Consider the following 22,749-nt stretch of genomic DNA (forward strand, 5'->3'; position numbering starts at 1 on the left):
TCATTAGTGGAAACGACACAATCTGTATGCCCCAAAATTGAGAATTTTAAGTGTAAGACGTCATTAGAGACTATAAACACACAATAACAACAAAAACTTGTGCTTTTGTAAAATAAAGAAAATAAAAAGGTTGAGCTGTAAGCAGTCTCTGGGTTTGCGAGCATATATCTGAAACACGTAAAAAAATGCACTGTCTGAAACTCTGCGAATACTCTCACACAAACATGAAACATATGTCTAAAGAAAGCTTAATGTCTACTTTTAAATTTAAAACAAAGATTCTGCTGCAGTGTAATCTGTATCAAACAAAGCGATGCACAGTTTTTACTGGCTCTGTTAATTATCTCTAATGTGATCACACCCACCAGCAGAGCACTCCATTCATACGCTAATGTGCTGAAACGATCGATTCAAATGGTAAACGCTCCCGACTGTGCCGTAAAAACAAAGTCACTCACTTTTCTGCATGTTTGAAAGACAGCACGATACTCCTGGATGGTGACAAAGAGTTATAATCTTCCTCAGAGCGGGACTCCAATGAACGTTTGTATTTTGAAGAGATATTTGATCCAGCCGAGGATACAATTTCAGATGAGTAAGTTATTTTAGTTTTCATTGGTTGACATACTATTTTATATAAACATGTACATATTTTACTAGTGGGACTGTTTCCAGTCTTGCCAGCCAGGATTCAGAGTATTGACATTTGAAATATGACTCCTATTAAGCAAGTTTTAGATGCATGTAAAGGTTTGGGCTAAAGCAGGTATTTAAATTGTATGCTGTATGATATTAATATGATATGTAATCTGGTATAAAAATAATCCAAACATTCATATTATATATTAACTAGTGTTTATGCTGCCTCATCATCATCATCATCATCATCATCAACAAAGCTTGTGCTTGCAAATATGTGTTCAGGTTAAATGAGTAAAATGCATTTTAAATATGCCCATATTAGAAAATCAGCATATTATAATGTTTTCTGAAGGATCATGTGACACTGAAGACTGCAGTAATGATGCTGAAAATTCAGCTTTGATCACAAATGCATTTTACAATATATTCAAATAGAAAACTGTTCTTTTTAAATGTAAAAAATAGTTCAAAATATCACTGTTTTTACTGTATTTTGGATCAAATAAATGCAGCCTTTGTGAGCAGAAAAGACTGATTTTAAACTGTAGTGTAGGTCTAAGATTAAGTCTTTATGTAAAGAAAATGTACAGTCAGATTACTATAACTTAAAACTTGATTTTGATCATTAAGTCTCCTCACATTCATTCTCTTTCTGTCACATTCCTCATTGATAGGCCCAGGGGAAGGGTCTTTTGTCTCCTCAGGTGTGAATTACAATCAGTATTCATTATAGTTCACGGCTCCTCGCATATGACCTTTCTAACACTTGAAGTGTCTTACAAAAGTTCAATTACTATATTGTGTTGTATGAATGAGTGATCAAGATGGTTTTCACCTCATTTTGTAGCAATATCTCTAGGCTACAAGATCCAGTTCTCAAAAGGCTTGTGGACACATTTTTTGTATGTGTTATATGGCCTTATTTCAATGACTTAAATTAGTTTTTTTCAAAAACCATGTATCAAAAATACAAACATGTACACATTTTTTGACAATAAATGTTTGGTTTATAAGACTCTCAGGAATTGTTGTTTCAAAGTACCAATGTTTAACCTTTAAATGCATGGTAATTTTCCCAAACACTTACATATTCGGTTCTTTTATAGAACCCTGCACTTGTAGTGCATTCAGAAAGTATTCAGACCATTTCCTTTTTTTCACATTTTGTAATGTTGCAGCCTTATGTTGAAATGTTTTAAATGATTTATTTTCAAACCAATCTACACTCCATACCCCATAATGATGAGGCAAAAAACTGATTTTTTTTTTATAACTTTGCAAATTTATTAAAAAGACAACACTGAAATATCACATTGATATAAGTATTCAGACCCTTAATCCAGTATTTGGTTAAGGCACCTTTGGCAGCTTTTAGCTTTCCTTCAACCCTGATCAGTCCCTGCCGCTGAAAAACAATCCCCACAGCATGATGCTACCATCAACATGATTCACCATTGGAGTGGTATTGAGCAGGTGATGAGCGGTGCCTGGTTTCCTCCAGACATGACGCTTGGAATTGAGGCCAAACGGTTCAATCTTTGATTCATCAGACCAGAGAATCTTGTTTCTCACGGTCCAATAGTCTTTTAGGTGCTTTTTTGGGTCTCCCATTGAGCGTATAGAATCAATTCCATGCCACATATATTTGCAAAAATTATAAAGTTTTTTTTAAAAAAAAATTAAGTATCACAAACGTAAAATAAAGTATCGAGAGAAAAAAAAGAAAGTTTTGCAAACAAAAATAAAGAATTGCAAAATATAAATAAAATAAAGCAAAAACCAAGATGTAATTAATTGCAAAAATCAATGACTGTTGTAAAATAATCTAAAGATCTTTTATCCTTTTTTATCTCTGCAACAGATTTTTAGGCAGCAATGATTTTGCCACATTTTTTTCTTTGCAATGCCTACTAATTATTTTGCAACGCTCCTTTTAATCTGCATTTCCATCACGTGTGAGCTCGTGAGACCGTTTTGCCTTTGCGCTTCACTTTTCTCTGCGTTTCACTTTATGGCACTGTTTTGACGTGGGGGTGGAGTCAGGGGATTGGGGCGTGTACAACGGGCTCAGTGATGCCTCTCTGGAAGTTACGTCATTAGCTTGAGACACGGCTCAAACATCATGGGCACAGGCATGCAGGTGGATCTCAGGTATATAAAGTTGATTGTTTAAGGAAACTCATTTTAAAATATTCAGTGGGGTATACCCGTCAAGTGAATTTTTAAGACAACGGTTTAATTTTGAAGAAAATGCCTGTACTTTTTGTCAAATTGACAGACAACTGATGATCTTTATTTTTTTCTTGTTTTTCATCAAATACTTTTTGGGAAAATATGTCTTATTGGTTGGAATCAAAGATTCACTCACTGCCCACTTTTGCTATAGGAAACATGTTATGTTTGGAATGCTGTTGGATGAGAAAATAAATGAATTTCTTATTAATGTAATGGTGATACTGGGCAAATCTTTCATTCATAAGTCCAAATGTATAAAGACATTTTACATTTATTTAAAAGAGAATTGATTTGTAATTTCTTTCCAGCGTTGGAATGTATGATAAGTAAAAAGGCCCAGAAATTGGCTGGAATAATAAGAGACCTTAAGCTCTTAAAAGTGGAATAAAGAGACCCCTCTTTATTTGTATTTTTATTTTATATATTTTATTTATTTTATTTTAACTGATATGTGCCTTGCTTAATACTCATTTACCTGTACTTACCAATGCCATTGTAGATGTACATTCTGTTTTTTGTTCTTTTCTTGGTGTTCAATAAAAAAAGTTTTTTATTTTTTTATTGTTTCCTTTTATTTAATTAGCATTAAATGTGCTTTAACAGCGTTTGTTTCAGATAAAGAAGTTAGAGATCAGTTAAAGCGGTGGATTTATTACCCATACTCGCTAACATAGCCAGCATCTGCAGTTTTTTCTCTCTCAATTGATTGGACTATTGATTGATTCTTATGTTTACTTTATAGATTATAATTGTCTATACCATAGTATGTTGTCTTCTAAAAAAAAATGCGCAAAGGCAAAACGGTATCACGAGCTCACACTTGATGGAAATGCAGATTAAAAGGAGCGTTGCAAAATAATTAGTAGGCATTGCAAAGAAAAAGGTGTACATTTACATTTATGCATTTGGCAGACGCTTTTATCCAAAGCGACTTACAGTGCACTTATTACAGGGACAATCCCCGGAGCAACCTGGAGTTAAGTGTCTTGCTCAAGGACACAATGGTGGTGGCTGTGGGGCTTGAACCAGCGTCCTTCTGATTACCAGTTATGTGCTTAGACCACTAGACCACCACCACTCCAAGAGAGCACAGTGGCCTCCATAATCCTTAAATGGAAGACGTTTGGGACGACCAAACCGTCTGGACCGTCTGGCCAAACTGAGCTATCGGGGGAGAAGAGCCTTGGTGAGAGAGGTAAAGAAGAACCCAAAGATCACTGTGGCTGAGCTCCAGAGATGCAGTCGGGAGATGGGAGAAAGTTGTAGTAAGTCAACCATCACTGCAGCCATCCACCAGTCGGGGCTTTATGGCAGAGTGGCCCGATGGAAGCCTCTCCTCAGTACAAGACACATGAAAGCCTGCATGGAGTTTGCTAAAAAACACCTGAAGGACTCCAAGATGGTGATAAATAAGATTCTCTGGTCTGATGAGTCCAAGATAGAATTAAGGCCAAAAAGTTCTAAGCGGTATGTGTGGAGAAAACCAGGCACTGCTCATCACCTGTCCAATACAGTCTCAACAGTGAAGCATGGTGGTGGCAGCATCATGCTGTGGGGGTGTTTTTCAGCTGCAGGGACAGGACGACTGGTTGCAATCGAGGGAAAGATGAATGCGGCCAAGTACAGGGATATCCTGGACGAAAACCTTCTCCAGAGTGCTCTGGACCTCAGACTGGGCCGAAGGTTCACCTTCCAACAAGACAATGACCATAAGCACACCGCTAAAATAACGAAGGAGTGGCTTCACAACAACTTTTAAACAACTGTTCTTGAATGGCCCAGCCAGAGCCCTGACTTAAACCCAATTGAGCATCTCTGGAGGGACCTGAAAATGGCTGTCCACCAACGTTTACCATCCAACCTGACAGAACTGGAGAGGATCTGCAAGGAGGAATGGCAGAGGATACCCAAATCCAGATGTGAAAAACTTGTTGCATCTTTCCCAAAAAGACTCATGGCTGTATTAGATCAAAAGGGTGCTTCTACTAAATACTGAACAAAGGGTCTGAATACTTTCCGTACCCACTGTATATTTATAACTGTGAAACAGTTATTCACTTGTTTAAATAGATTATAAAAATAAGTGAACGAAATGAAAAAGACGTTTAAATGTCAGCGCTGTGAGTGGACGACAGCTGAGCACCGTAAGTGATAAGAAGATCTTTGCAGAGTCAGAAATACTTACATTACTTGGGCAGGATATGGCAATAATGGTGGGCAGATGCTTTCTTGTGGAAGACTGTGTGCCCTGTAAAGTGTACAGGCCTGCATTTCTTTCTGGGAGACCTCAGATGCCAGCACACGAGGTCAGGGAGACCCAGGCTATTGCACATCTGAGAGTGCATGTTGAGCGCCTTATTCACGGTTTAAAGGAACACAAATTCTTTGACACTGTTATCCCCCTAAATATGTTTGGTAACATTAACCAGCTCTATGTAGTTGCATGCCTTCTGTTAAATTACCAGAGTGGCCCACTTGTAAAAGCTTTGTTTAAATAGATGCATCAAGACCAGTGCACAGTTCTGTTTAGTATTTAAACTATTTTAATTATTTGTATACTAGAATTATATTGTATTAGAATATATTTGTGGCAGATGACAATAGTGAACACATGAAAACTGCTCAGAAATGTAATGAAAACCAAACAATTTGAACTTTGTAAAAAAATGGATTGAAAGTTAACCATGGAAATTTTCAATCCAAAAGCATAGGTAGGTAAAAGTAATCAACCTTTTGTTTGATTGTTTTTATGACTTTCCCATCTCTGAATATTCTTTGAATAAACAATTCAATAAATGCTATTCCCATTGTTGTTGTGGGTGGAGCAGTTTCCCTTGGCATTCCTCGGTAAATCTCATTCACACGCAGAACTGACATGTCTGGAAGGTCACAGGTCCAGTCACAGGCCCCTTTGTACAAGTTACTCCTGAAAATATACAGAACAGTTAGACAAGCGTTTATGTACTGTTTGTTATCATCATTAAGTAATGCTTTTCATGTCAAATTCTACTTCAGTGTTGTGTAGCTCTACGCTACAGGGATATTGTGTGTGTGTGTGTCTGTGTATGGACATTCAGTTCAATTAGAGGTTCATCTTAAGTCTAATAAAGACTAGTCTAAAAATACAAACTACGATTTTACATTTCAAGTACATATTTTAATTCATGTAGCAGACATACTGCCCATTTCTACGGATTACCTGATCCCTTCAGCCAATCCTCTCCTTGGGCCTAATTGACAACACCACAATCTCATTTGTAGGACAAGGCTTAAAGCCCTGTCAAGAAATGTTGAAAAATAACTTATTTACTTGGTGTAAAAATGTTTTAGCTCATATGATCACATTTTCATAAGGAAGGATGCTGCATGGAGCCTTGAAAGTTGATGCGATTTACATAACCAGGAAGAAGTGAGACACATAATGTAACATAATATGTTAATTGTGGTAGTGTTGAAAACATCACCTGGGTTCTAGGTTTGTGCCACTGCAGCTCAGACCCTGTGCAGCTGTGAGTAGGGGGACAGCCGTTACTCCCTCCTGGCTGTAATGTGAGGTCTGGTAGAGCAAAGCTGCAACATGATTCCATAGTGCAAGCCGTGCCACACATGAGCAATGACAGGCCAACAGTTCAACAGGTTAAGAGTCTTTGAGAACAACCTGTAAAGAAATAATAATAATTATCAATTGATACTGTAGCTTATGTGTTTTGAGGTTCAGGTATATCATTTTATTGAGAGTGGCTGAGATTACTGAAATACATATTTAATAACAGAACTACATGGAGTCAGTGTAGATAGTGTTTTAAACATGCTCACTGTGTACAATGTCAAATGCTGGCAACCTACCTGCCTCTACTCTCACAGACACCTCTCCTGCCTTATTCTTGTCAGAAACTGAGAAACAGTGGCAATGAATTAAGCAAGGACCACATAGCAAGACAAAATTTTATCCTAGTGCAAAGGCTGGTTATGTCAAGGAGAGTAGCGGGAGACAGATCTGCATATCTAAATGCTGCCAACTTAGCGGTTATATTCTGTTTACCAATGCTAACGTTAAGATATAGTTGGTCTTTCAACTTAACAGTAGCTAACTTACATTCAACAACGTTAGCTAAGTTAGCTACCTATAGCTAGCTTACAGAACGAAAGAATTATAGCGTACTTTTGCTAACTTACCTTCGTAGTCATGGATATAGCTGGATATGTACAGCTTAAATCCCTTTTCATGTTTGCTCGATGAAGTTTTGAATTTGACTGAATCAGGCGGTGTACATCATTTAAGTTGAATCGAGGTAGATCCTGCAGGCAGCGAGTATAGAACATATTTGATATTTTTTTTCAGGAATGACAGTTGACCGGAAATGTTCGAGCTGGCTTATCTAAACCAGGAAGTAACCGTGCATATAGCCAATTGACTATCACAATTCCAGTGGGTCAAATGTTTACATGCACAAGGTAACTGTGCCTTTTTAAGCAGCTTAAATTCCAGAAAAATATGTCAAGATTTAGACAGTTAGCCAATTAGCTTCTGATAGGTGTACTGAATTGGAGGTGTACCTGTGGATGTATTTTAAGGCCTACCTTCAAACTCCGTGCCTCATTGCTCTTGACATCATAGAAAAATCAAAGTCATCAAAGACCTCAGAAAAAATTGTCTGGTTCATCTTTGGGAGCAATATCCAAATGCCTGAAGGTACCACGTTCATCTGTACAAACCATAGTATGCAAGTATAAACACCACAAGGACCACACAGCCATCATACCTCTCAGGATGGAGACTCATTCTGTCTCCTAGAGATGAATAGTTTGGTGCAAAAAGTGCAAATCAATCCCAGAAGGACCTTGTGAAGATGCTGGAGGAAACGGGTAGACTAGTATCTACATCCACAGTAAAATGAGTCCTATATTGACACAACCTGAAAGGCTGTCAGCAAAGAAGCCATTGCTCCAAAACAGCCAGAAAAAAGCCAGACTACAATTTGCAAGTGCACATGGGGACAAAGATCTTTTTTTGAGAAATGTTCTCTGGTCTGATGAAACAAATGTAACTGTTTGGCCATAATGACATTATGTTTGGAGGAAAAAGGGTGAGGCTTGCAAGCCAAAGAACACCATCCCAAATGTGAAGCATGGGGGTGGCAGCATTGTGGGTGTGCTTTGTTGCAGGAGGGACTGGTGCACTTCACAAAATAGATGGCATCATTAGGAAGGAAAATTATGTGTATATGTTGAAGCAACGTCTCAAGACATCAGCCATGAATTTAAATTTTGGTCGCAAATGGGTGTTCCAAATGGACAATGACCCCAAGCACACCTTCAAAGTTGTGGCAAAATGGCTTAAGGACAACAAAGTCAAGGTATTGGAGTGGCCATCAGAAAGCCCTGAACTCAGTCCGATGTGCGAGCAAGGAGGCCTACAGACCTGACTCTGTTACACCAGTTCTATCTGGAGGAGTGTGCGTGCGTGCGTGCGGGCATGCGTGTTACTGCTTTGGAAAAGTATTTGACCCATCCTGATTTCTTCTGTTTTTGTGTATTTTTCATAGTAAATGTATTTATTCTTTTTTTTTATTGAAGCAAAAAAGTTATCCAACACCTATATCACCCATGTGAAAAACAAACTGCCCCCTTAAACTCAATAGCTGGTTGTGCCACCTTTTGCAACTGCAACCAAACGCTTCCGATAACTGGAGATCAGTGTATCACAATGCTCTGGTGGAATTTTGGCCCAGTCTTCTTTGCAGAACTGTTTGTTCATCCATATTGGAGGGTTTTTGAGTATGAACTGCCTATTTAAGATCCTGCTGCAGCATTTCAATCGGGTTCAAGTCAGGACTTTGACTAGGCTACTCCAAAACTTTAATTTAGCTTCTTTTGAGCCATTCAAAGGTGGACTTACTCATATGATTTGGATCATTGTCTTACTGCATAATCCAGTTGTGCTTGAGCTTCAACTAAAAGACTGATGACCTGATGTACTCCTTTAGGATTTTCTGGTATAGAGCACAATTCATGTTTCACTCAATTAATGCAAGTCAACCTGTCCCTGAAGCAGCAAAGTATCCACACACCATCACACTACCACCACCATGCTTGACCGTAGGTATGATGATTATGATTTGTTTTTGTGGAATTCTGTGTTTGAATTTCACCATATGTAGTGGGACCCCTGTCTTCCAAACCATTCCACTTTCAACTCACCAGTCCACAGAACATTCTCCCAAAAGGTTTGAGGATCATCAAGGTATGTTTTGGCAAAATTCAGATGAGCCTTAATGTTCTTCTGGGTTAGCAGTGGTTTTCGCCTCGCCACTCTTCTGTGGATGGCATTTTTGGCCAGTGTCTTTCTAATAGTGGAATCATGAACCGTGACCTTCATTAATGTGAGAGAGGCCTGCAGTTCCTTGGATGTTGTCGTTTTTGTGACTTCCTGGATGAGTCGTCGCTGTGCTCTGAGGAATTTTGGAAGGTCGGCCATAGGGTGTAAAGGTTCTCTGTAAAAATCAAAACAAAAAAAAACACGAACCGTACAGTTTCCCTACCACGGTTCGGTAAGCATTTGCTTTGCGGTTCATCTATAGTTTAATACGGTATCTGGATCATACAGTTTGGCAAAGAAAATAAAGCGGCAAATAGACATGCGTAGTTGAAACATCAGCTAATGCACCTGTATGGCTCTATAAATGGACGCACTCCGCCTCTGTTTCACGTGGGTCAACTTTCTACAGATAGAATCGGTCCTATTAAATGTTAGCATGTTAAATCAGTTGATGACATCACCGTTCTTCACGTGTTAGTTGGTAAAATGACAAGTGGAGAAATGAAGCCTCGAGAGAAGCCCCTGCGTCATTTAAGTGTCCTGTCTGGGAACTTTTTTTTTTTTGCAGTCAATTAAAACAGTGATTGTTCAAAAAACATTTACAAAACAGGCACTGTTTGCAGACATTGCTCAACACGAGTGTCGTTTACTGGTAATACATCGATGTTTGATTGACATCACCTGAGGATATATAGCACGCAGTGCCACAGGTGAGCCCAAAACTGCATACAGATACAGTCCCTTCCGTCTTTTAAGCAGGCACTCTGTGCTAGTTCGCACAAACATGAAACAAGAAGTGATTTGAAGTGTTAGTTACCAAATAAAATATTTTTACTTTGGATTTAATTTGAGCATAATTACTGAAATTTGAACCCTCGCACTCTTAGTCGGCCACTTCTGGTAAGGTTCTCTACTGTGCCAATTTTTCTCCATTTGGAGATAATGGCTCTCACTGTGGTTTTGAGTCCTAGAGCCTTTGAAAATAGCTTTGTAACCCTTCCCAGATGGATGTATTTCAATCACCCTTTTCCTCATAATTACCAGAATTTCTTTCGACCTTGGCATAGTGTGCTACAGGGTGAGACCTTTTAGCCAACTACATGATGCTGATAAAGTTATATTTAGGTGTTGATTTGATTGAACAGGGCTGGCAGTAATCAGGCCTGGGTGTGTCTAGTCCAGCTGAACCCCATTATGAATGCAGATTCATAGATTTGGAGATTTATTAACTAAGGGAGCAAATACTTTTTCACACAGGCCCAGTTGGTATTGGAAAACTTTTTTTGCTTCAATAAATAACATTTATAATTTAAAAACTGTATTTTGTGTTTACTCAGATTGCCTTTGTATTATTTTAGATTTTGTTTTAATTTATGAAACAATTTATTATGAGATATACACGAAATCAGGATGGGGCAAATACTTTCCGTGTGTGCCAAATTTTATTAATGTTGTAGAAAATAAACGTATGCTGTGGATGGAAGAAAAAAAGGAGTAAAACACCAAATGAGAAACTCATCTGGTAATCTTAATGGAGGAAAAATTACCTAAAGCCCATATTGTATATCAAATATTATGCATCAATTTATGATTTCTTTTAATATTTTTCTAATGGTACTTAAAGCAGTTTAATGTAAAAAAATATGTTTTTTATTTGATATTTATTGTTCTATAAAAAATTATATGTCAGGCTTTACAGGGTTAAAGACAGAAAGAATCAGTCAAGTACAGATTGCACCAAAGAACTCAAAGGTACCCGGCCCAACTCAATTCAGACAGTTTTTATGGTCTTAAAAATACATTTAACATTCCAAACAGCTGTCTGCTGTATAATTTTCCCAGAAAGTAACAGGCTCGAATGGCAAAGCCCAAGTGCTGTGTGTTTTGGGTACATAGTAATTAGTCCTTCATTTTGTAATGACAAACCCCTGAGTCTGCTTGCAGGGAAAACCCTTTTCTCCAAGCAGGTTGAGCCACCTGTGTGCTCTGAAATGTCCTCAGATGTTCAGCCAGCCTTTCACTGCTAGCTAGCTGTTTACAACAGACAGTCCTGCTGATCTCAGAGACTGACTGAGTCGTGGCCTTGTGCCTGGTTATTCCTGGCTGTGTGCTGTGGAGAATTACTCTGATAGCCCACAGATATTTCCCATTGACACCCATTACCCTCAAATATCCAGCAGCTTCATTGCAGATGTAGCCGCTGTTCTACAAATCTGTTTGATCCCTTATAACCCCATACTAAAAAAAAAAGAACATGTAAAAAAAATGTGAAGGAATACTGTATATAATTTTCTGCATTTTGTTCCACATAAACTGATGTGCCTTCAGTGCACTTTTAGTAGCTTTAGATACAAGCTTCTTACCCTTAAATGTTGCATTTCATTTAAATTTATTTGGTAGTTCACTGAAAAATAAAAAGTGTGCTCTTGTTGTTCCAAACCCATATGACTTTACATACAATGAAATTGAGTTGTGAGTGAGATTGTCAGTCACTAACATTCTGCCTAACTACAACTTTTTTGTTCTGTGGATCGAAAATTGGTTTGGAGCACTAGGAGTGTCAGTAAATTACATTTTTGAGTGAACTATCCCTTTAACAATCATCCAAAATGTTATCTTTGCAAGTATTATAAAACCAGGATCACACAACATTTGAAGTTAAAGTGAAATAAATAATAACATTTATTTATTTTTATTTTTTTGTAGTCAAAGGCAGTTGGTCAAACTCTTTTCTCTGAAGTGTTCAGGCGGATCAATCTCATCGAGAGTGATTACTTTGGTCTGGAGTTCCAGAACCTGCAGAAGAACTGGGTAAGTTGACACTTGACAAACAGTCTCTTAAAACAGGAGGTAATGTATTATGTTGTTTGCTCTGCCTTTCTCTGGGCCTCCGAGGTTTGTTTACTCCCTTTAAAGTTGTCTGATGCACAAACAAAAACTTTTAATTTTTAAAGGATAAGTAAAATTGGGCATTATTAAATGGATTGAATTTGTTGAGAGTAACAACACACAAATGTGGAACTTTAAGTTAGTACAGTGCATCCGGAAAGTATTCCCAGTGCTTCACTTTTTCCACATTTTGTTATGTTACAGCCTTATTCCAAAATTGATTAAATTCATTATTTTCCTCAAAATTCTACAAATAATACTCCATAATGACAACGTGAAAGAAGTTTGTTTGAAATCTTTGAAAATGTATTAAAAATACAAAACAAATAAATCACATGTACATAAGTATTCACAGCCTTTGCCATGACACTCAAAATTGAGCTCAGGTACATCCTGTTTCCACTGATTATCCTTGATGTTTTTACAACTTGATTAGAGTCCACCTGTGGTAAATTCAGTTGATTGGACATGATTTGGAAAGGCACACACCTGCCTACATAAGGTCCTAGAGTTAACAGTGCATGTCAGAGCACAAACCAAGACATGAAGTCCAAGGAATTGTCTGTAGCCCTCCGAGACAGGATTGTATCGAGGCACAGATCTGGGGAAGGGTACAGAAACATTTCTGCAGTATTGAAGGTCCCAATGAGCACAGTGGCAACCAAAAGTTTGGAACCACCAGGACGGGCCTTTGTCAGGGAGGTGACCAAGAACCTGATGGTCACTCTGACAGAGCTCCAGCATTTCTCTGTGGAGAGAGGAGAACCCTCTAGAAGAACAACCATCTCTGCAGCACTTCACCAATCAGGCCTTTATGGTAGAGTGGCCAGACGGAAGCCACTCCTCAGTAAAAAGCACATGAGTTTGCCAAAAGTACCTGAAGGACTCTCAGACCATGAGAAACAAAATTCTCTGGTCTGATGAAATAAATATTGAACTCTTTTGCCTGAATGGCAAGTGTCATGTCTGGAGGAAACCAGGCACCGCTCATCACCTGGCCAATACCACCCCTACAGCGAATCATGTTGGTGGCAGCATCTTGCTGTGGGGATGTTTTTCAGCGGTAGGAACTGGGAGAATAGTCAGGATCGAGGGAAATATGAATGCAGCAATGTACAGAGACATCCTTGATAAAAGCCTGCTCCAGAGCTCTCTGGACCTAAGACTGGGGTGATGGTTAATTTTCCAACAGAACAATGACCCCAAGCACACAGCCAAGATAACAAAGGAGTGGCTACGGGACAACTCTGTGAAATGTCCTTGAGTGGCCCAGCCAGAGCCCAGACTTGAACCCGGTTGAATATCCCTGGAGAGATCTGAAAATGGCTGTGCACCGATGCTTCCCATCCAACCTCATGGAGCTTGAGAGGTCCTGCAAAGAAGAATTTGAGAAACTGCTCAAAAATAGGTGTGCCAAGCTTGTAGCATCATACACAATTACTACAGGCTGTAAATGGTGTCAAAGGTGCTTCAACAAAGTATTGGTCGAAGGCTGTGAATATTGCATGTGATTTTATTTATTTATTTTTTTTCATTTTTTTATATTATTTTTTTTTTATAAATTTGCAAAGATTTCAAAAAACTACTTTCACGTTGTCATTATGTGGTATTGTTTGTAGAATTTTGAGGAAAATAATTAATTTGATCCATTTTGGAATAAGGCTGCAACATAACCGAATGTGGAAAAATTGAAGCGCTGTGAATACTTTCCGGATGCACTGTATATTCGTAATTTGTTGGCAAATTGTTGTGCCTTAAAATAGAACTGTAAGGTATTTTGAAAGCCAGCAAAATCTGATTTATTTCGGGCTGAATTATTTTGTTGTTTTTAAATAGTTGAAAAGGTGCAGTTTGTTTATTAGCTTGGGCAACTATTTATAAAATGTTTTGGTGTGGTATAAATTGGATAGCAGTTCGTACTGAACTTGAGGAATATTTGGCAAGCATACAGTATGAGGAAAGGAATCCACTGTTCTGTCTAAAAAGTGTCAACTCGTTCCTGGTGAGTGAGTGATTTCATGTAAAGCATGTTCCCTTTCCACTGTAAATGAGGAATGAGCGCTTGTATCATCAGACAAAACACCATTTTAATTTACTCCTCCAAGGCGCTGCTGTGCTCTGTTTACTAGGGCTGTGTATGTTGATTTATTCAGATATTTTTTTTTCCTTTTTTTTTTGGAAGCAGTTATTTTTCACCATCTGTTCTTTAGTGTGCTAATCCTGCTTTGGAGAGACTTGAATCAGGTGTGGAATGTGTGTATGTGATGTTTCGGTAAGAGATTGGAGGTCAGTGAAGTGGATAGGGCTTGAGGTGGAGTAAAAAAGGTGCATTCCTGCTGCAGTCATCTCGATATGTTCTGAGAGGAGGAGGGCTTCAACAAACGCTACATCCACATCCATACTAGACCCCAAAGTAGTGTATTAAACACATACATGTAACAAGGCTTGAGTTCTCAGAGAGTGCACATCCTGGGATATTTTAATAGCAACCCACTATAAATTTCCAAAAAAATCCCTGGTATGGTTTTCGTCTCATGCTCTCATCTGTGGCCTCTGTAGCTGTGATATTTCTCTCTCCAGTTTCAATGCCTTCTGCAAAGTCCAGAAACAGATGCATGGTTCAAGAACAACAAAATACAATTTTGCTGGCCTGGTAGGGCTAATAGTGCTAGTGCAGAATTTAACATTTTCAATAATCAGTCTGCTTGTACCGTTACCACATGTAGCATATGGAAAACACAAATGGAATCACTGAATCTGGTTATTTAAATTACATTATTGCTATAAAATGTCATGGAATTAGGGCTGAAACAATTAGTTGACAACGTCGACAATAAAAAAAAAAACAATGGTCAACAAATTTGATTGAGGAGAGGAAGAATTAGACTGCTCACAGTCCAGACGCACTCCAAACCTTCCAAACAGCTTAAAGTGTTGTAGTTTGCAAAGTATGAAGGAATAACTCAAAATAAGTAAATATAAAAGCGCACTCGTTGTTGAATAAGTGAAGCTGGAGCTGCTGCTACACCTGAAGCAAAACTTGCATGTCGAGGAAACACCCGGCATTACATCTTCAATGTAGTTATATTTAATACGTTATAGCATTATTAGTTCAAATAATAAGGAAATGGTCATGTAAATAATTACAAACTATGAAACTGTCATTTCTCAAAACATATGCGGTCAGTGCCTCTTCTAGGAGTTGGCGAATGTCCTGATCTAAGGGGGAGAGATTGAAACTGCACCCAGCTGATGCGTGCACTGTGGCAGGGACACTCATCCCTTGAGTGCCCGCGCTGTTGCAGCTAGATTATAACGTTATTGCTCGCGACAATCATAATATTTGTTACTGTACATTTCTTCTCATGAAGAAAATTGGCAATATGCAGCTTTGTTAGCTTTGTTGTGTGAGTTAAAATGGATTGAAGTGAACAGAAATGTGAGAGAGTGTAGTCTTCACCTCATTACACACTGCAACAAAATACATATTTGATTTGTTTTTGTTTTGGCTTGTTTTCCTAAATTAATATCTAAAACTAATTTAAAACAATGTACATTTACTTTAGCGTCTATACTGCAGAATAAAACATTGTTATCTGATAATGTTGGATACAATATTACAAATTAAAAATGTTAAAATACCTAAAAATGCTTTAAAAAAAGATACATTTTCCTGAGAAGCAAAAATATAAGATGTATAGATTTGCCTTTAGAGAATAGATCTTGAATATAAGTATATTTAGTCTTTACTGCACTTGCAGAAGTGTAACCAAGTGCTAAAAAGATTTATATACAAAACACACTTAAAGCAAGTCTAAATATCTTATGTTTCTTAAGTAAATGTATCTTGTTTTAAGGACATTTAGACCATTTTAAATGGAAAACAAGACTGAACCACTTTTTCATTCAGTAAAAAAATTCAGAAATGATTTTTAAAGTATTTTTTTATATTTAAAAGATGAATTTGTCCTTTATTGTTAGCAAGCACATTTAATACAACCTTTTAAGTCAGGCACAAGCTGAATAGTCAGTTAAGAGCTAGTGATTAATCATTGCAATAATTGCTGTATAGTCAAATAATTATTCTAATAATCGCTAGATTAGTCGATTATCAAAATAATCGTTAGTTGCTGCCTTACATGGAATATGATATATTTAGATGATAATAAATGTTTGAATCCACAATTAATACAAATGTTTTAATTGTGAAATCTCCTAGGGTGATAATTAATCTGCAAAAGTCTGAATAAATATTGGCAAGTGATGTGCGCTTCAAAATGAATGTGTGAAGCTAGCCGCTTATACACTGAAAACACCTCATCGTGATCATCACTCGTGTTCTTGTGTTTGCAGGGCTCGACAATAAGGACTGCACGATGGCCCGGGGCCAGCGTGAGAGGGGTTTGGGCCAGTTGCTAGAACTGTCACTTGCCCGTTTGGGCCAATGCTGCACTTATAACTTTAGTGTTAGCAGACAACGAGCGAGAGTGAACAAAGTCTTCTAACCGAGCACTCGGAGATGAGCTGATTTTATATTTGGCTTGCAATGACTCACGCGCAAGTGCATAATATACTGGAACCGGCGAGGAACAGTCTCGTGAGCACACGAGCATGCAGGCACTGTGCGCGCTCTCCTAGAACTATCCTAGTGTCTTAGCCATCAGCATTATTAGGCCTTTTTTAGGAGAGCTTCAGCCCCCAAAATTATGTAATTTAGCAATGAGCACGTAACCATTCTAAACGGCTGCAGCCGCAACACTGCACTTGTTTCAATCATGAGGCACTTTGTTTCCTTTTCCCACATGTAAAGACTGACTGTAGTGTGAGCCAATAGCATTGGAGTGTGGGCTGTGACGGAGCATATCATTGGTTTGAGCCACTGAACTAATACGCACCATTTCCTCATTCAATTTCTGAATGAGCAAGGATCAGCGTCATCTTATGACCGATTTACGGAGGCATGTTGCTCGTTTAGTTCCGTAATCCCGAGAAAGAAGATTGATTAATTAAGAGTAAAAGTGACTAATGACATTACAAAGACATCAGAATCTCACACACACACAGGTGGCCAAAAGTTTGGAATAATGTACAGATTTTGCTGTTTTGGAAGGAAATTGGTACTTTAAATCACCAAAGTAGCATTCAACTGATCACAAATTATATTCATGACATTACTAATGTAAAACAGCATCATCACTATTTGGGGAAGTCATTTTTGATCAACTAGACAGGCCCCATTTCCAGCAGATATCACTCCAACACCTTATCCTTGAGTAGTCATGCTAAGTTGATCATTTGATACTTGAAAATCACTTGTCATTATATCAAACACTGCTGAAATCTATTTGGTTCATTAAATTAAGCTTAACTAAACAAGAGGATAAATACATCAGTGTCTCTAGTTTGAGAAATAGATGCCTGACATGTCCTCAGCTGACAGCTTCATTCTAATTCTACCCGCTCAACACCAGTTTCATGTACAACATTAAAGAAGACTCAGAGGTGCAGGCCTTATGGGAAGAATTTAAAAGAAAAAGCCTCTTTTGAAACCGAAAATCAAAAAGAAAAGATTAGAGTGGGCAAAGAAACACAGACATTGGACAACAGATAACTGGAAAAGAGTGTTATGGATCTTAACCCCATTGAGCTTTTGTGGGATCAGCTAGACTGTAAGGTAGGTGTGTGTGTGTGTGTGTGAGAGAGAGAAGTGCCCGACAAGACAGCCACATCTATGGTAAGTGTACAGGAAGCATGGGATGAAATGTCACCTGTGTATCTGGTCAAACTGACAGCTAGAATGCCAAGGATCTGCAAAGCAATCATTGCCTAACGTGGAGGATTTTTTGATGAGAACTCTTTGACGTAGTTAAAGATCTGAAGATTTGTTTTTCTGATGCCAATTTGGTGAATAAAAGTTCCAGTTTCTTTTCATTAGAGCAAAATCTGTGTACACAGTTTTGAAATGCTTACCCATTCTTTATTCTAAAATGTGAAAAGAAAATTATAATAATCAATCTATGGAATAACATAAATGGAACTATGGGGATTATGTTGTGACTAAAAATCCAAAATGAATAAAAACTGTTAAATTTTAGCATCTTCAAAGTAGTCACCCTTTGCCTAGAATTTGCAGACTCTTGACATTTTCTCAACCAACTTCTTGAGGTATCACCCTGGGATGCTTTTTAAACAGTATTGGAGTTCCCATCTATGTTGGACACATATTGGTTGCTTTTCTTTATTATTTGGTCCAAATCATCAATTTCAATTCCCAATGTGCTTTTAAGTCCTCGTGGGCGCATAGTGATTCACCTCAATCCAGGTGGCGGAGGACAAATCCTAGCTGCCTCTGCATCTGAGACCGTCAACCTGCGCATCTTATCACGTGGCTTGTTGAGCGCTTTGCCATGGAGACATTGCATGTGTGGAGGCTTCACGGCATCCACCGCGGCATCCATGCTCAACTCACCACGTGCCCCACCGAGAATGAACCACATCATAGCGACCACGAGGATGTTACCCCATGTGACTTTACCCTCCCTTGCAACCAGGCCAATTTGGTTGCTTAGGATACTTTGCTGGAGTCACTCAGCACACCCTGGAATTCTAACTAGCGATCTCCAGGGGTGGTAGCCAGCATCTTTAACACTGAGCTACCCAGACAAACAAGTTTCCAGCACTAGAGCTAATAGTGCGGATAGGAACATAAGGATGTATTAGTTCTGTAAAATATGAGGGTGCCAATCCATGAAAGGCCTTTAAGGCAAAAACAAGAATTTTAAACTGTATGCAATAGGCAATTGTGAGCCAGTGCAGTTTGTGAAGGATATTAGTGATGAGTTGATTTCTTGTTATGTGTGAGATCACAAGCAACAGAGTTTTGTTCAATTTGTAAGGGGAAAACCTGCAAATAAAGAGTTACAATAATCTAAACAAGAGGTTATGAAAGCATGGATGACAGTTGCAGCATCTTTAAGTTTAAGTGAAGAACGTAAGTGGGCAATATTGCAGAGGTGAAAGAAATTGGATTTAACAAGTTGGCTGATATGTGCTTCAAAACACAGTGTATGGTCAAATAACACTACAAGGTTTCGTATAATGGGTGAAGGCCTTACCTGGATTTCATCAATGTCAATGGAAATGTCTTGAGGGGAATAAACCAGAGATTTTGGACCATCTAACAAAATTTTGTTTTTGTCACTGTTCAGTTTAAAAAAATTTGATGCCATCCAGACTTTAAGATCTTGGAGGCAAGCAGTAATGGAAGTTGGTGCAAGAACAGATTTGGACTGGGATGTGATGTAGATTTTGTGTCTTCAGCATAACGAAGACCATGGCGACAAATGATCTGGCCTAACAGAATCATGTGGATTAGATAAAGAAGTGGACCAAGAACTGATCCTTGAGGTACACTACGTATAACAGTGACCGAGCGAGATTTGTGTTTGTTAATACTGCTGAATTGTTGCCCATCACAGAGATATGAAGTTAGATACTGAAAAGCTGTACCAGTAATACCAATAGCAGATTACTCAGGCGAGTAATGAGTATGGAATGACAAACAGAATCAAAACTCCACGTCAAAAAGGTTGCCAAACCCTGGGCTGAAGTACTCTGAAATTAATTGTATCCACTCTGCTTCTGTTGTCACATCTCTAACAGTGATGCTATACACTTCTGTAGAGGATATTTTATTTCAAGCTAATAAACAATGGACATTGCATAAATATTGATATTGGATGCAGTATGCAGCGCTCATTTAAATTGACAACAGCTGAAGCGATTTGAGAACACGTTTAAAAAATCAATAAAAAAAGCTTATTGTTAATTTTATGAAAACATTGACAAAACTTGAAAGCTAAGACTTTGTTTATCAAAAGCAATAGAAATCTCAAAACAGTCAAAAATCTAGTTTTTGACCAAATTTCAAGTTTTTCCAGAAATGGCCTATAGCGACTTCTGTCTTATTTTGATGGAGTGTACTTGACCCGGTAGGCCAAGTGCCCGATTCTCTCTTACACTGGCCTCAGGCAATTGCACCATCCTTATTGTTTAGCCCTGATATGACTTTAAAAGACAGAGATTTAGTTTTTTTATTATTTTTTGATTGGAGTTTATAAAATGGTTAAATGCAAAAATTCCAATTTTATTACTCTGGACTGTTTTGTGTCTACAGGTTTGGCTGGATGCCACCAAGCTCATAGTGAAACAAGTAAGACGTGAGTACACTTTCAGGTTTATGTTGTGTTTAGGAGATCAGTGGGTCTTTAGGTCTTTTGAACATGTGCATTTTTACTTCCTATCCACAGGGCCAATGAATACAGTCTTTCGGTTGTCAGTGAAGTTCTTTCCTCCAGATCCTGGCCAGCTTCAGGAAGAATTTACTAGGTATGGCAATCAGAAATCCAAATCCATTCTTTCTAAACTTACAAAACCTAGGTGAACTGTACTTGTAACTATGACTTTTCTACAGGTATTTGTTTTCTCTGCAAATCAAGAGGGATATAATGGATGGCCAACTGTTCTGTACTGAAAATACAGCTGCCCTGCTGGCCTCTCATTTGGTGCAGTGTATGTATAGCATTTACGATCACATGACCCATGTCCTCTTCCACCATAATTTGAGGCTACCAAGGATGTGCAAAACTACATATTTTCCAAATGGACTAGTCTGTGGGTTGCCTGAACTATTAACTAATTGTTAACTATTGCTAATTAAGTATTATAATAATATTATATAATTAAAGGAATAATTCACCCAAAAATGTTCTGTCAAAAATTACTCATGTCGTTTCAATGTGTCGTTTTTATTGCGAAAACAACAGTTCTTGCATAAACACTTGAGCCACTGTTAACTGGAGTCCTTGCATATCATTCATAAACAAGAAACAGATGTCACAATTTTCACTGAAACATTATGTACATTTTGAGTTGGTTCTCACCAAAACCATCTCTTGCCTTCAGAAGACTTGAAATATGATGCATGAGTCGCATAGTTTACTTTTATAATTTAAGATTTAAAGTTAGGAACTGTCAACTGTCATTGTATTGCAAAGACGGACTGGAATAGTCATTCATTCTTTTCTTTTTTTGTGTTATTAGAAAGAAAATGTCATACGGATCAGAACAACATGAGTATATTATGACAATTTTCTTTTTTGGGTGAACAATTATTTTAAGGACTCACTCTATAATTAAGCTGGTTTCTAGCACACCTGGCCAGACATGTTTAAGGTTGTTTACATAAGAGGTGTTCTTGCATTTAGAAACAATTAGACAGCGCGTGCAGCAGACAATCCAGGGTTCTTAAAGATACACTTTTTAACTTGACATGCTGTCTTTAAACCACAGCGCTCATGCCCACACACCCACATGCTCAAAAGCAGTGTGAGACATGATGCAACAATGTATATAGTTGTTTTACAGGGATTAATTTAAAGGTGCTTATCAACTTGCAGCTAAAGAACAGCACACTGTCTAGATATAAATAAAGTTGTCAATCCCCTTCATTTACTAGTCAGTTGGACTAGTCACTGGATTTGTTTTTTAATTTTGTAATTTAATTGTCCCTCTACCCCACACACAGCGGAGATCGGTGACTACGACGAAATAGCGGACAGGGAGTTTTTGATGATGAATAAATTGCTGCCATTTCAGGAACGTGTGCAAGAGAAGATCATGGAGCTGCACTGCAAACACTTGTAAGTCCTTTTATCATCTTGACCTGCTAGTGAAGGTTTTGGAATTTTTCTCTTGAATTTATCCCAGACTTATGAACAACCCAAAATTTGTTGATTTTATCAAGATATTATGCTACTCATTGCTGAGCTTGTTTTAATACCGCTGGCACTCAATTCAGATGATATATGAGAAGACGGCATGTTTATGTCTTGTCCAATTTAGTTGGATGCATTTGCCAAAGCATGGAATTAGATGGAACATATTTTTAAAGTGAAGCATCTAACTCAACTTTAAATACAGACTCCCTTGAATGACAGTCTGTTGCCATTTGGTTCTGAGTTTATTTGGTGAGAGGAGATCTGATAATGTGCAAGTGGTTGTTGTATATATGGCACTTTGAGGGATTTAGAGCTTGTTGCAGACTGCGGTTTCTTTTTCTGCCTGAATTTTGGGAAGACATGAAAGGTATTTTATGAGCTTGCAGACAGTTGTGATAATGTAGGACAGACGATCCATTCAAAATCTCTAAATGGACCATCCTTCAGATATGAAAATAAACAAAGAGGATCTTGAAATGTTAGAACAATTTTTAAAATTAGAGATGTATTTAGTGATGCTATTTCTAAGCCAAGCACCACTATTACTATTGCTCATGCTTGTATAAACCCCTTACCCAAAATTCCAAAGTATGCTTCAGGTGTGATGCGAACACTTAGCGTCTGCATACAGTCAAATGCTCGCCTTTTAAAGTAGACTTTCGTGCGCACATACACAGGTGATTGACACATGCGCTATGACTGCTATGATATACTGTACTTTTTCTCTTCAGGAGAAGATGTCTTTTTGTTCCTTCAGACTCAAATTTCACAAATGCAGGGATCTCCAGACCTCCTCACACAAACACTCTTGATGTGCACATTCACTGTTATCGTTTCCATGTTCGTCTCCTGTTTTTTTGATATGATTACTTTTTTTTTGCACTT

The 22,749-nt window shown here is 38.0% G+C and overlaps 1 protein-coding gene across 2 annotated transcripts in view; it reads left to right on the forward strand.

Annotated features, from left to right (window-relative positions):
• LOC127653843 (FERM, ARHGEF and pleckstrin domain-containing protein 2-like) overlaps positions 1–22,749 on the forward strand; it is a 111,185-nt gene that overhangs the window by 42,996 nt on the left and 45,440 nt on the right. For both annotated transcript variants that reach the window (XM_052140623.1, XM_052140624.1), the window contains exons 4-8: positions 11,903–12,007; positions 20,262–20,304; positions 20,395–20,473; positions 20,559–20,656; positions 21,672–21,786. In XM_052140623.1, the coding sequence (XP_051996583.1) occupies positions 11,903–12,007; positions 20,262–20,304; positions 20,395–20,473; positions 20,559–20,656; positions 21,672–21,786 (440 nt within the window). The remainder of the gene's footprint in view (positions 1–11,902; positions 12,008–20,261; positions 20,305–20,394; positions 20,474–20,558; positions 20,657–21,671; positions 21,787–22,749) is intronic.

Source organism: Xyrauchen texanus, chromosome 13 (genome assembly GCF_025860055.1).
Source record: "Xyrauchen texanus isolate HMW12.3.18 chromosome 13, RBS_HiC_50CHRs, whole genome shotgun sequence".
NCBI classification, from domain to species: Eukaryota; Metazoa; Chordata; class Actinopteri; order Cypriniformes; family Catostomidae; genus Xyrauchen; species Xyrauchen texanus.